General features: G+C 38.5%; 1 protein-coding gene across 2 annotated transcripts in view; it reads left to right on the top strand.

Moving 5' to 3' along the window:
* The window catches only part of LOC309580033 (septin-2), a 35,300-nt gene extending 21,377 nt beyond the window's left edge, over nt 1–13,923 (top strand). The window contains exons 12-13 of one of the 2 annotated variants that reach the window (XM_082293716.1): nt 6,513–6,606; nt 13,198–13,923. In XM_082293716.1, the coding sequence (XP_082149842.1) occupies nt 6,513–6,581 (69 nt within the window). In that variant the 3' untranslated portion in view covers nt 6,582–6,606; nt 13,198–13,923. Of the gene's footprint in view, nt 1–6,512; nt 6,607–13,194 lie in introns of both variants that reach the window. The other variant, XM_082293717.1, reaches the window with a different exon arrangement.
* The last annotated feature ends 850 nt before the right edge of the window (nt 13,924–14,773 follow it).

Here is a 14,773-nt window from a genome sequence, read left to right as displayed (position 1 = left end):
ATAATGTTCCATTTTCAGTTTTCTGACTTGTTCTTTAATATAAGGTGATATGTTCCAATTTCAGTTTTCTGCATCAGCTACTGCCTATGGCAGGTGGGATTGGAGTTGTGCAAAATGACAGACCTAACCTGAGCATACAAGTTGCCCTTACAGTGTTTTGTTTATAGTCACTTGCACTGTGGATGGGAAGTAGTGTGTGCACTCTTGTTTGTGGGCAGAATGTTTATCACTTCCCGTTTGGGTGCTAATTTTCCATAAGGATATTTGCTATTTTAAGTATTGAAATCAATTTATGTTTGTCAGCTACATATGCTGCCTTAAGCATACAGTGGTGGGATAGACTGACAGTCTAATGTCATTTCAGATGTGCTTGTGCTTACTGCAAGCATGTTACCAGTAAATTTATTTTTATCTCTTGTGGTTATGGAGTAGAAATAGGCTTTTGAGTCTTAAAAATCCCATAATATAGGTAATACATATGTTTCTTCATCTTAACCTTGACTTAAATCATAGTATTTTTGTTGCACCTGTCAATTTATGGATTTGGTGTTTTCAAACTCTGATTTCTCACTCTGTTTCCAAGTTATTGCTAGGCCTTTTAACTTGGTATTTCTATGTTCAAGTTGTAAAGACTCAGAAATTTTTAGCCTGGTATTTAAATTCTAGCAGTATGCTGCCAGTGCTTTTACTGCTTGCAGTGGGAAAACTGAAGACTTGCTGCCAATTGTAAGATAGTGGGGCTTTTTCTCTTTATCCTTCTTTTATCCAGTTCAGCTTGGATCCATGTCCATAACTGCAGGAAAGCATGATTGGAAGGATCATTGCACATGTGCAGTGATTTGGAATAAGAAATCCAAAACTACAAGCAGTTTTGTGTGTTTCTGAGGTGGAAGATTGACTCCCATACATGGAAATTTTTGAAATTTATGTTGGTCTGTGCATTTCCTTTTTCCCTTATAGCATCCATATTTAAAAATAGCTAACCCTGGTTAGATACTGGCTAACCCTGGCATGTTGATATAAATAGCAAAAAATTTTCCAAAGAGGAAATGCAGAAGCAGCTGATTATCACCATAATTAGTAGTTAATAGTATGAATTACTGGAGATTGAATGAGCTGCATATTTATCACTATATAACTTCATTTTAGCAGCATAAGCACACTTGATGGCTGTGCACATACAAGAGTGGAGCTTCTGCAAGTTCTGTACACAAATTAGCTGCCTCCCATTTACTGGGGCACGTGCAAAGCAACAGTAGCCCATCAGCTGATAGCCAGAAGTACTGGACACTTGGAAAATGTCAAGAGCATTTTTTGAAAATGGTTTTTGTTTTTCTTTTTTTTCCTTAATGCTTCCAAGCAGACAAGTAGACTTAAATTCTCTAAGTCATAACTGTTTCTCCTGTTATTTGAACTATGTAAATTGTGCATGCCTAGTAGTTAAGTAGAATCTTGGGTACCCTTGTAGAACTATTTAAGACTTATGTCTGAAAAAAGTCTCCTATAAATATTTTCCCTGGAAATTGTTGATATGACAGGCACATTACATATATATATATAAAATGTCTATTTATGCATTGACACAGAGTGGTCAAAATAGACCAGTATATAAATATGTAATGTGCCTTTTATATAACATGGCTAAAGGAATGAAATTTTGAATTTCTCAGGGGACAGTCTTTGAAAGTTTCCTCTGGGGCTAATGATCTCTGAATAATTGCTGCTGAAGTTGAAGGGGATTAAGTTAGAACTTGAAAAAACAAATACATTTTTAACTTCTGCATTCTATTGTTCCAAAGAGATCAAGAGGCTTTGCTGAATCTTCTGCAGATAAGCTGGTATGAAGTCCCTTCATCTCCAAATCATCCCTAAGGTTCAGACTGGGAAAAATCTGTGGAGGAAAGAGGCACAGAGGAAATGGGCTTGCATTCCATGGCCTTCACAGAGAAAACAAATATCCATTTCCCCTCCTGTTCTGCATTCCCATCAGTAACGGTGCTTGATGTTCTATTTACAGTTTTGTGAGGTTTATATAACCTTGGAAGGAATGAATGCTTGAACTAGTGCCAGGATCATCTTTATCAAGGCATCACTTTTGCTAAATGGTCTTTTATTATGCCAAAGGATGTGGTCCCCACTTCAGCCAATTTGGAATTGCTAATCTGTCATTTTGGATTTACTGCTTAGTCTGGTTGTGCTTTTGCTCATTTGCAAGTGATGACCTGTTTCTAAGAGCTGGAAAATGAAAATAGGCATAAAGATATTCTTGTTCCTTTCTGTAAATATGATGCAGAACAGATTATTTTGATGTTGTAGTGTAAGTGGACACAAACTTAGTTTGTAGTTTTGTGCCATATTTCTCCTACTCTGAAAATGTCTTGTTAATAAAAACCTTTCAAAGTTTTGAGAGGTAGTACTTTCAGAAAAATGTTAGGGCTGTGATTACATGAAAACAGCAAGGAATAAACTCCTCTGGTTTTTCTAGTGAGCTACCCTGAGACTTCGGGCAAAACCTGCCACACCGCTGTTTTCAGTGGAGTTGGTCAGCAATGGGCTGTATATAGTAGAATGAAACAATGTTGAAATTGTTTTCTCTCTGTCCTTCCATTTTCTGAACGTGTGTAACCCTTTGGCAGATGCGATAAAGAGCCCTGGGTTAGTGTGGGAGTCAGGAGGGGGGAGCAGAAGTGTGGGGGCTGCCAGGCTGGGGGCCAGCGGTGGCCCCATGGGGAGCGAGGACGTGACCAGTGTGTGCAGGTAATGCCTGCTGCTGCTGGGGTTTGGGAAAGCATTGTTTTGAAAGGTAAGGGGAAAACTTTTATGGGAAGAGACAGCATGACTGCTGATGAAGACCTGCAGACCTGAGGGAAATAAAAACAGGTCTGCAGTTTAATTTGTTTTGTGGGATGTTACTGCCCAGTGCAGGGGGCAGAATGCTTCAGCCTTGTCCTGTGAAGTGTGCAGTCTTACTCCTGGAGACTTCCCAAGAAGAAAACCGTTAATAACCACTTAGCACTGGGAATCCCTGAGGAATTATAATGTAAAAACTTTTTTTCTTTTTTTGAGTAATTGCTTTTTTTTTTGTCCTTTTGAGCTGTTTTTGAACGAACAGTGCATACTGCTCATGTACTCTAATGGCTGAGTGACTTCTGCTCTTTGTCAACATGTCCTATGGAAGACATTTGTCTCAATGGTAGCTCCATTTCCAATTTATCAGGAGTATTTTTCTTGTCCTCAGTTAACAAAATTATTTTGTTCTTTTGTATTGGAGGTATTTTTAATCAAAAGAACTCTTATGGGAACATTCACTAGAAAAAATCCACTGTCTCCAGTTTTCCATCTTGCCCTGTTCTTGCAGCCTCTTCACTTACACCTTTCTTATGTAAAGGCATGGGCAGAAATAATCAGACTTGGCAGAGGGGAAACATACCAGTGGGAAGTAAATGCTGTTTGTTTCTTAATATTTCTCCTCCTATGATACCTGCATGCTGGTCACTGGGAAGCCATCCGTGTTGTTTAAACAGGAATAGTATTTGTTGGTATTGCGATGAAATGCTGTAGGTGCAGCAGAGCTGTGTGTCTGTGGTTTCTGTTAAGGGCATGGAAGCTATGAACAAGATGTATGGTTCACTTTTAGCTCTGTAACCTTAGCTCTCGTTTTAAATGTTTGTTTCCTTTCTGTTTTGCTGCAGTAGTTACATGATAGTTTGAACTAAATTGTAGACCTGACGTAAGTAAACTAAGGGGCATTTATACCAAGGTTACGTTTATTCTTTTGCCTTTTGTTATCTGAGAATTCACAGGAATTATTTGTTTTAACAGATTTCCAAACATTGTTTGCTAGCTTCCTTTTCATTATGTGCATTTGGCCCTATGCTGTCATGTTGTAGCATCCGTTCTTTAGGGGATGAATATATATCAATGCTGCTCTTGCAAGTGAGAGGACTTGCTGCTGAGCAAGATCAAAGTCATTTTCTGCCCTTGATGCTTGCAGTCCCCAACAGCTAAGGGAACTCAGATGTTGACGTGACATCAATTTCAGTCTATGGTGTGATTTTTTAATTACGTTTGCCTTTATTAAGAGCAGAGGGTTTTTTCTGTCTATTCAGTAGATCCAGTAAGGTGAACATGAGCTGGTTTTGGTTTGTATTGTAATGTGGAGGAACAGCTCTTATGTCCTGTCCTCTACTCGAAGAGGAATTGTTGAAGAGACTGGCATGGTTACCACTTGAGCATAATACAGCTTGATTCTCTTTTTTTCATTTTACAGCAAGGTGCCTAGTTTTTTTCACGGACCTCTTGCCTGCAAGTTTTTCTGCTGAATTATTCTAAAATAGCTTCAGAAACTTGCTATTACTTACCTAATGGAAAAGAATGAGACTTCACCAGTGGTGAAGTCAAAAACACCACATGAGAATGGAAAAGGAAAATCTTTTACAATCTTAACATTAGAGCAGAGTAGGTATCCTGGGATTTTTGTGCTACCTTATATTTGTGTCATACGCCAGCATCTGATTTATTTTTTGCTATGGCCATATTTTTATCAGTTAAGAAAATGCAATTCTCAATGCTATATTTAAGTCTTAAAATATGATGTTGGCTATTAGCAGAATTCTGCATTTGAGCAATCACTGTAATACATGTGCAGCAGCATTTCCCCCTGTGATTACTGAATGGTTTCTATTTTGGGAATGTTTCATGGCTCAGCTTGGAGTGCTCTTGGGAAAGCTCAAGTAGGAGAGCTTCCAAAAAGCTAGTTTTATTCTGATGGTAAATCTGCAGAGAGGCAGTTCAAAGGACCAGGTGTCTTACATTTTACAAGTTGATCTTTGAAGCTTACTTTTTCCTTGTATGATGAAATCAATGCAACGCTCATTTTGGGAACTTTCTTCTTTTTTTTCCTCCTTCCTGCAATGTTATGCCATCTTCTTGATCAGAAGCTTTTTGTTTTAAGTATTTAGCAGAAAGATGTCGATGGATTTATAATAATCCTCACAGACTTAGCTGTATCTCATGCTGTTCCTGCGTGACTCTCCTTTTGTTGGAAGGCATCTCTGCAGCAGCCACAGCAACTTGAATTAGCCTCTCCTGAACCCTGTGCTGCTGCAGCAGGAGGATAAGTACATAAGCCAGCTAGTTTTGGGCAAGCTCTGTTACTGCTGGCTGTGCTGCAATCTTTTTTACTCTTTAGTTAATCTTCAGTATTTTACTCTTTCCTAAATATGTATCTGAGAGCAGGCAAGGAAAAGTGATACAGGCACCTGCAGTTAATTTTTTTTTGTTCTGTGATGTTTCTTTCTTTCCATTTGGTGGTGTGGGTTTTTTTGTGTTTGTTTTTTTTTTTTTTTTTAACGAAACAACAGCTCAACACCACATGCATTTACTCAAGCATTTGTCTCAGGTTCTTTTGTATTGAACCTGGTAGAGTAGCGACTATCAGAATAGTTAATGTGGCTGACTGGATGAAAATACAGTATAATTGTTTAGACATAGTGCTTTTTCAGTTTGTTTCCCCCCTGAAAATAAATGAAAGGAGTTTTCTACATAATTTAAAAAAAAAGAGAACTTGCTGTACAAGCCTCAGATTTTTACATGATATCTGGTTTGAGATGGACTCAAAGGTTATACAATGTGCATGGAAATAGCAGACTATTTCCTTTCCACTTTGTAAAATGGGGCACTTGTAGTTCTGTGTGTGGAGCTTCCCCACCTGCATTTGGAAGGAAGTACCCAGTCATTTGTAAAGCAAATTAGAGGTATTTGCATGTATACTTTGAAAATCCATATTAGTGTTCTTTCCTCTTTCTTAGAACATTTGTTCCAATTAATTTTTTTTTTTTTAAAACAACCAGCAACAAAGCATTATATATAACTGGCCTTTTATGAGATGGAAACTAACTTTAAAGTGTTAAAAGAAAATGCCTTAAGAAAACAGTTATTTCCAGGAAAAGTCATTGTTTAGATGTAAAAAGTATTGGTGCTTAGTATGTTTAGTCTGGCTTTCCAAATTTTATAAACATCTATTTCTCTTTTGAAATAGTTTTTAAATCTTGTCTTCGTGTTTGGCTGTTAGTGCTTCTAAAAGTGTGCAGAGTTCCCTGATAGTCACAGGATGAGTGCTCCTACATGATACTGTGCTTTGAGCACCTGTATCAGAACAAAGCTGCTTTAGCTCACTCAGGTATAGCTCTGTGCATGCTTTCCTTATTATGGATTAAATGCTGATTCACAAGTCTGCAAACGTAGCTGGCTTCAAAAGATTTGGATTCTGTTGCTTAATTTTCATTATAAGTATTCTTACAAATCTTTTGTGAAAGTTAGATGTACTGAATTGAAGAATATGAGATGGGAAAAACCGAAGTATTCAGTTATGTGAGTTACTGAACGTTTCCAGTTTGTGAAGAGGAAAATAGGACCTGTGTCCTACCATGGAAGAAAAAGTTTTAAGGTTTCCTGGATTTTTGGGCTTCTCATGAAATTGTTGTAAACATTTGGGTGTCTTTCTCTTCCAGCTGCGCCGCATGCAGGAGATGATTGCCCAGATGCAAGCCCAAATGAGGATGAAGCCTGGTGATGATTAAGGTGCTTAACGTCTGGATGCATCAGGTATTGCTTTTCTGACTTGTTTTCACCTCTTACATAAGATTTTGGCAGTGATTGTTGTTAATTTTGCACTTTGGACTTGCATTTACAGTACTTAACAGGAAATAAAAGTGATGTCATGAGCAGACTAGAAAAGATATATGTCAATGTTACCTTTCCAGCTGTTTTTAAGAACTGTAAATCCTTCTCTTCAGTGCCTTATTTTTGGATCATCAGGCTTTGCTTCTGTTAGCAGAAGCTGCTCAGAAAGTTAATTTGATATGTAAACAAAAATTAGAGTGGTTTGGGGTATGTAGGCTGCTGAGTTTTCAACAATTTTCTCAAAGAGCCAGACAATTTTGGTCAGGTGTGCTGAATACAGACTCCCTTGATGATATGTATGATGTATTAGGGGGGATCAGAGTGAGTGAAGAAAAAAATTTGTGTAGCACATACTCATTCTTTCTTCTGGTAGAATTCATCCTTTAAACGCAAGAACAAAAAATGGACGGATATGAGGAGTCCTGTTGCTTAATACTTCAGTTTAATACTCTAGTTGTGATTGCTGGTCTTGTGGAATGTAAAGCTTGAATAAAATGGATTATGTTATCCCTTATGACCTTGTGTCAGCTGCCAACATTCCAAGCCTAAAATAAGGAGATTTTTTGTTGCCTTTATTTGAACCTTCAGTCTTCCTGTTTACATAAAAAGAAGAAAAAAATAATTAAGAAATAAACTTATTCACTGGATTCTCACTTAAGCAGAAGTTGATGGTTTTACTGGTATGTGCACTGTTATCTTTGAGTGAAGTACCTAAGGGGAAATAAGTAACTCAGTCTCAGGTTTCTTACTGTCACAGTTTCAACTGTGGCAGATAGAGGAGTCTTCACATCATGTCTTCCAACTTCCATACTAAGATATGTTTTCCCAGAGCTGGAAGTCTAAACACTGAGGCTGACCACATGGTGTATGGGATAGCAGTGTCTGACAGAAAGCTCTCATTCCCTGCACAGGAGCTGGTCATTTTGCAGCCTGTTCAATATTGTTAAATATTATAGTTGGAATTGAAAGTTCCAAGTTTTCACAGTGACTTTGTTGTCATATGGTCAAATTCTGACTACTTGTGGAAATGGTTATTTGATGCAGGAAAGTGGTTTTAGTGTAAATTATTGTTACTGTTTTTTGCTAAGGAGCTCAGTTCTTTGTAGGAGTTAGAAATCATGTTTAATTACATGGCACTTTCAAACTGATAGTAAGAAAAAAACCACCATAAACCTAACCTTGTCCACAGTTGTTGGCAGAGCACAGGATGGCAAGGAGTACAAATATATTCAAAGTTCTTTCTCCAGTTCCTGAATGCTTTGAAATCAGTATCTGAGGGCTAATGGGATGTAGTATTCCCACTAATGGTTAGCCAGAAATGGCCCCAGATCCCCTGTGTTTCGCAGCTTCTGGCAGTACTGGATATGGTCTTTAGAAAAAGGAACTGGAGCATGGTTTGTCCCAGGCTGAATTTGCAGCCATGGCTACATAAGTAAACAGAGTTCTGAGCATGCTCATGTGTGTCCAAGGGAAATGTTCTTCTGTAGATCCTTCACACTGCTAATCTGGAGTGCAGCTTGGACCACTCTGTGTGTTAAGGAGACTTTGCAGATTTAACTGAATGTTCCCATGATCTTGTTGTGATTTGAACTAAATCTTGAGGTCACGTTTATTGGCCTGAAATACTGGGTATGGATGAGATATTTTGAGAAGGATTTGAATGAGATCCTCATACATGGAGGTCCTGCTGTTATTTTGGAATTTGCTAAGATACATTTCTGATGCTGCTGTGGAAATCATGTTTGACAGGTTGCTTTCAGGAAAGACTTTTGAACTTTGGATTTTGTTACCCTTGAGAGAGAGAGAGTGAGAGATAGATTGATTTTTAGTGTAGTTTGTTGGCCAGTATGCACAGTCAGAACTGCGGATGCAGTCGTATGGTTCTGGCAGCATAATGAAGGGAATCCTAATCCAGATCTTAGCCGTAGGGAAGTTTCTCTCATGCATGTTAACTGACTTTGCAGCTTAGGAGGAGTGATGAGTTCAACCTCCACCATTCCCATCATGATGTATTTTATTGAACTCACTATTTCTAGAGAAACCAGGAAGCTTGTAATTAACACAGTGGTTAACAGAACCAAACTGCCAACAAATTTAAATATAGTTGGTATTAATCTTTTTGTTCTATCAGAGTTTATCCTGAACATCTCTCAGGTTCTAGTTTTACAAGAACTTTAAAGAATCACCTGTGCTACTGAAAGCACAGTCTCTCCTCCCGTTGCTCTTTTGCACCCTTACTTTGTGCTGAGAAAAATATGTGACTTCATAAACACAGAGTTTATGTAAAAATTAATATTTTCACTCTTTTTATTTTGGATACATACCTACTTTTTGTGTTTTCTTCAAAAGTCCATTAAAATATTTTCCCCTACATAAAGATATAAAGATGTTTTCAGGTATTTTGGGAAAAGAGGAGTGGGGTATAGTATGAAGACTTTCATAGGTAGGAGCTGGAGAATAAACAGTAGGGTAATGAAATGTGTTAGTATCCAAATATGTGAAATACCCACTTCTGATTTCAGATGTATTTTGGGGTGGGGAGGAGATTGCTGAATGCTTTGGGGTGTTCTGGGAGGAGCATTGCATAATGATTAAGAAGTGCTAAATTCAAATCCTTGCCAAAAAGACTGACAAGTCTGTGTTACCAGAAACTGCTGCACCGATGGGATGACTGGAAGGTCTGGTTTGCCTGATCCCTTTTGAATAGGGCCATCTTTAAAGGTTTTATGGAAAGAGCAAAAGGAGAGTTTACTTCAAGCAGTTTCCTTTTCTTTCAAGGCTGGAGTAAGAGAAGAATAAGGGGAGTGACAAAGGCAAAGATTAGACGTAGATGAAAGTTTCCAAAGAGGGTGGACAGATTCCTTTCTGTGAAGTAGAATCCTGTAAGGGAATGAAGATGAATGGTGGTGGAGACTGGGTTAGAGGTAGGAAAGGAAGATGATTTTGGCACACTGGTCATTCCTGTTTCCAGCTGCAGTTTCTGACAAAAGCCTGTGAGAACAGATGATGGTGATTAAGATTTTTTGAGTGCAGCCCTAACAAAGGTGTGTTGAGCTACACTTTTGTCTCTTTCCTCTAAACATTTAATAGCTTCTGTGTGCAACCAGTGCAGGTGGAGCAGGCAATGAGAGCACAGCTAGACACCAGGATATTCTTAGAATAAGTAGTAACAAATTTTTTACCCTGACTTTTGATATACTCTCCTTACTAATCTTCCTTAGATTTTTTTTTCCTTGTAAAACACAAGATACTGCTGTAAAGTGTGGGAGCTTATTGGTTCTTACATTTGACAGTTCACACAAAGGATTGAAGAGGAAGATGGAAGGGTGGAGTAAGGTACCAAAACCTAAAACAGGTTTAGTTTTATTTGGCTGCTCAAATTTGAAATGCTTTTGAAATAAGCCTCTGCAGTAACTCCAACAGCACATTTACTGATTTCTGAACTTGTCCATCTCAGATGAGCAATTACTATGAAAAGCTGGAATAATTGTACCAAGGGAAATGGTTATTAGTTGATGTTTCTTCCCTTTGCTTCTCTGTTTCTCACAGCGTATCTCTTTGCAATCTGTTTTCCTCTTGCTATTCTAACAAATCTGGTTTGTCTGTCTTCACTCAGTTTCAAGATCATACTGGGACAAATCAGTAACAGAAGCCAGGCTGTGGAACGCTAATATAGCCATCTGGAAATGTAGTTATAGTTAGGGAAGTATATTCAGACAAAAAAGAAACCCAAGCATCTTGCACTTAAAATATCTGTAGCATGTTGAAAATTCTTTTAGTGTAGCTTGTGATTTCCACAAGTATTTTAAAGCCTCCTGAGCACATTAACACTGTTCTGGTTCTTGCTAAGAACAGTGCTAAAGACACCAAACAGCTTCTTCTTTCTACCAATGAATTGACATCATTTAACAGAACAACACAAAGCATTGTCATAGCAACCAGCCTTCTAAAATGATGCTGCTGAATACTGAATTGATCTGATGAGAAATGTCATTTGAGGCAGCAGAGATGATGATGTAGTTTTTTGGCAGCTGAAATTGAGAGCCTAGAGAATGTGAAGCTTGGGCAAATTTGTAGTATTTGGAACATCTGCCTGGCACTGCCAGTGGATGTTTCTCTGGCTAGAAGCTAGACCAGGAGAGTGCTGTCAGTGTCCAGCTCTCCTCAGCTCTTCTGACTCTGGAGTTGTTCAGCAAATCCTGCATTGATGGGCTGGCACAAGCTTTTTCACCCTTAGAGAACAGACTTCAGCTGGAAATTGTATGGTATAATGGGGAACCTGAAAATGTGTCAGGGCCACTTTTTGCCAAGAAACAGAGGAGCATTTCTGATAGTTTTGAAGCTTGGATCCTGGTATGTAGATGTGCTTCTGTGGTTATCAACCCTATTAACATATTTAACTGATGAGCATTGGAAATCAGTTCAAAGGTCAGTTTTGTAACTTACTGTGAACTCAGCTGACGATGATTGCTGTGGGGAAGTATGAGGTCTTGCTACAGAGTAGCAAAGGAAAGGGAGCAAACTTGAAGCAGTGAAGTCAACAGAGGGTGACTGAAACAGCAGAAAACCAAAATGTTTGGGGTGTGGTGACAAAATGAGTCAAAACCTACTGCAGGGCACTGGTATCGTCCAGTACTCCTCTGCCTTTTGGAAAGATGCCGTTTCTCAAAGTTCTTGCTCAGGAAGGGACACACAAAGGGCTGTAGTTATAACATTAAATGAGTGCTATTTGAAGAAAAACAACTGAGGTGAGTGAGAAAGTGCAGCTGCCTATAAAGCAAATTTCTCTCATTGGGAATTCAGAAGTGAACACATAGAGGTGTCAAGTCGCCCTGCATTGCAGTGGTGTTCTTGGAAGAGCTGAGGGGGAGGCAAACCCATTTCCTTTACAAGGTTTTCAAAATCTTCACAAATACAGGATTCTGAGCTATGTGACCACATGATCAGGGTGCAAGTGTATGCAGTACTTGCTAGTTATGCTACTTACTGAGAGAGTTCTGTTTTAATGGCACACTGGAGAAATACCCTCTTTGTTAAATGATGGTATGAACTCACATTGCAGATGGAGGCATTTGTTAACTCTGTGTGTTGGTAAAATGAGCATGGGGGACTATAAGGTTGGTCTAGTAAAGCTGGAGGTCAAAGTTGTCAAGAATAGTATCAACCTAATTGTATCATAAAATATTGCCTTACAAGGAGATGAGGAAGAAAGAGCGGTGAGATGAATCCACATTAGAATTACACGAACATACTTTGCCCAAGTGTGTTCTACGAGCTTATAAAATGTGGGTATCGTGGAGCTAATGCTGCTAACATCAGTGCACAGCTGTGCTTAGAACCCAAGCCGACATGTTTATTGGAAATTCCAGTCCTTTTGTGAGTCTGAAACATGAGTTACAGTTTCTTCTTGAGGTATCTTCTGTAACAGATTAGAGTTGGGCAGGCACTGGCAGAAATCAAGTTCTCTTTCAAATTTGAAGTAGCAGTGTAGCGCAAGAGGTTAATTTTGAATTTGAATATTTAATTTGCTTAGCAATTTATGGACTCTAGCTTTAAAGCCTTATTGCTAGCTTGCTTGTTTTAGTTGTTATTAGAGGTGATGAGCTCCGTAAAATAAGAAGAAATTGTGTATTGAACAGAATTCCCACAATGAGAATGGCAAAGAGCAAAGCATGTTGCTCCTTAACCCCACTGTAGTCTGGATGAGTGTTACACTGTATTTTACAAGTAAGTTGGCACAACGGTGTTTTTTAGGATGTTTCTATTTTTCCATCCAGATGAGCATTTAGATTAAGCTATTTTTTTCTGTCAGGAATGAGTATTTTTGGGTCTGAAGAATTTGAGGTGTTTCCCCTGAGTTCCAAATCGGACACAACTTCTTAAGCAGGATCCAACTTTCAGGGAAAGCTGGGATTCTGCTTTCTTTGTAGCAGCCTTTTTGATTGGCAAGTAACTGTAGAAATACCCAAAACTGACAGTTATTTTTGAAATCACAGACCAGTATCCCTTCTTTTTCAGCCACAGCAACAGTGCTGTATGAATGCTTGAAAAAATGTCTGCTTTCCTGCTTTACCTTAGCAGTGTTGGTGTATGATGTCGAACTTGCTGCCTACTGCTAGCCCTGTTTAGCTGAGTTGTTTGTTTCCCTCAGCAGCAATAAAGCTTCACAGAACAGGCCAAGGTCGATGCGTTGTGTGCAGGACTGTTGAGAGGAGCTGTAACTGCTTCTTGTGTTCTTGCAGGCTGAGGGGGGGTTTAGGTGCCTAAGAAACTATGTAGCTAAAAATAAGTTCTCATTTATAAGCTCTTATTAGACATTTGTGATAAATATTTGGGTCCAAACTGCTCAGCTGATCTAGTTGTAATGCAGGTCCCTGTGATGCAGAAACTGAAACTCCCTATTCCCTGGATTATGCTGCTTTGCTCGGAGGGGCTCCAACTGCCCCCAATGCTCTGACAGTGCCAAGAGTTTGTCCTTTCTAATGCTCTGTTTTCCGCTTTTGTTCCCAGCAGCATACAGTTCTCTAAGTGGATGGGTGCTCTCTTTTCTTTGCCCAAAAGCTGGATGCCACAGACCAAGACCTGCGTTAAAACAAACACAAAGTCTGAAGATCGTGTTGTAAAACTGCTTGGTTTATATACTCAATGTTATTCAACTTATAGTGTATCTCTTTTGATTCTTTTGGTAACACTGTCTTCATACTTACCTATGTGGTTTTATTATCCTTCCTATACCTTTTTATTCAGAAACTGCCAAGAGTACACTGTGTGGACTAGTCATTGTGGTGGGTTTAAGGAATTAATCATTTATCTGCTAGGTTGTTCTGAATGGTTTCGTGGTTAATACTAAGACTTTGTGGCCTGTTTACAGTAAACGTTTGTGTGTTTGCACAGTATTATAACTTTCACCTGCCATTTTAGGTTATTATGTATCATATCCGTTTTTCAGAACTTCCTCTGTGCTTTTGTTGCATTTGAAGCTTCTTCTCTGGTGATTTGCATTTGTGTGATGTATGAGAAAATGTACAAAAACGCCCACGATTCACCAGTGATTCGAAAAAGCTGACTTTTCTAAATCGCCGTGCCTTAACACACCATGAACACTCCACACACCAACAACTTGTGTGGATGCCTCTGGAGGTTTGGCTTCAGGTCTCAAGTTTTGATGGCAAAAATTTGTCACAGGCATTTCTATCTGTCAGCTGAGCGATGGCATGTACTGAATTTTTATATATACCATAGCACTACTTTTCATTGAAGTTTTGTAATAAATTGGATGAATGTGGAAAATGTTGATTTTCTTTTTGGGGTGTTTTTTGTTGTTTTATTTTATTTTGCCTTTTCAAGCTAGTGTATGAAATGCTGTAATGGTGTTGTGCACAGTGCATATTCAGAGGAATTGTGATGTTTACCCTGGAGTATGAAGGTGTTTTCTAAAATTTGTCTACCTGCAAACTGCTTTGATTTCATTTTAAAACAACTTTAAAAGTGTTTTACCTATAAGTTAGGCAGCAAAACTTCACATTTGCTTTTTTTCCAAAGTTCATTAGGCGTTTACTGATGTCTTTAGGTGGGTGAATATCTTTGAAAATCTGATCACACACCTTCAGTTCATGAATGTTGCTATTTCCTTTATGTCATTGCTGAGTTATAGCTCTCTTCTGCATGCTTTTGTAGTCTTGTGTGTTTTATATATGCACAAGTGTAAATTACTTTCCAAATATGGGATTGAGACACTTTGTCTTCTGTCCTAAATTGAGGTGTCTTTCATGTAATGATTACGCCTAATTTTGCTGTCTAGCAATGAGTGTTTAATCAGGATTCACAGATGATTGGCATCACAGGGATGCATATTTGGCTTGTTTGGAGTTGAATTGCATAAAATGGACGTTACATTATTACTTCAGTGGCTGCTATAACAAAGTTAAAAGAAGAAATGGAGTGACAGATTTGCATTCACACAAATTTTCTACTGTTTTTATGAAGATCTGAATTTAACCATGTCTGTCCAGAGGGCCGAGGTGAGAGATTTAATGGCAAACGTTCATGATTTGTTTGCTGTTATATGCACCTTTCTTGTTGTTTTTCT

The sequence above is a fragment of the Coloeus monedula genome (assembly GCF_965178545.1).
Source record: "Coloeus monedula genome assembly, chromosome: 18".
NCBI lineage: Eukaryota > Metazoa > Chordata > Aves > Passeriformes > Corvidae > Coloeus > Coloeus monedula.
This window is presented reverse-complemented; position numbering and strand designations above follow the sequence as displayed.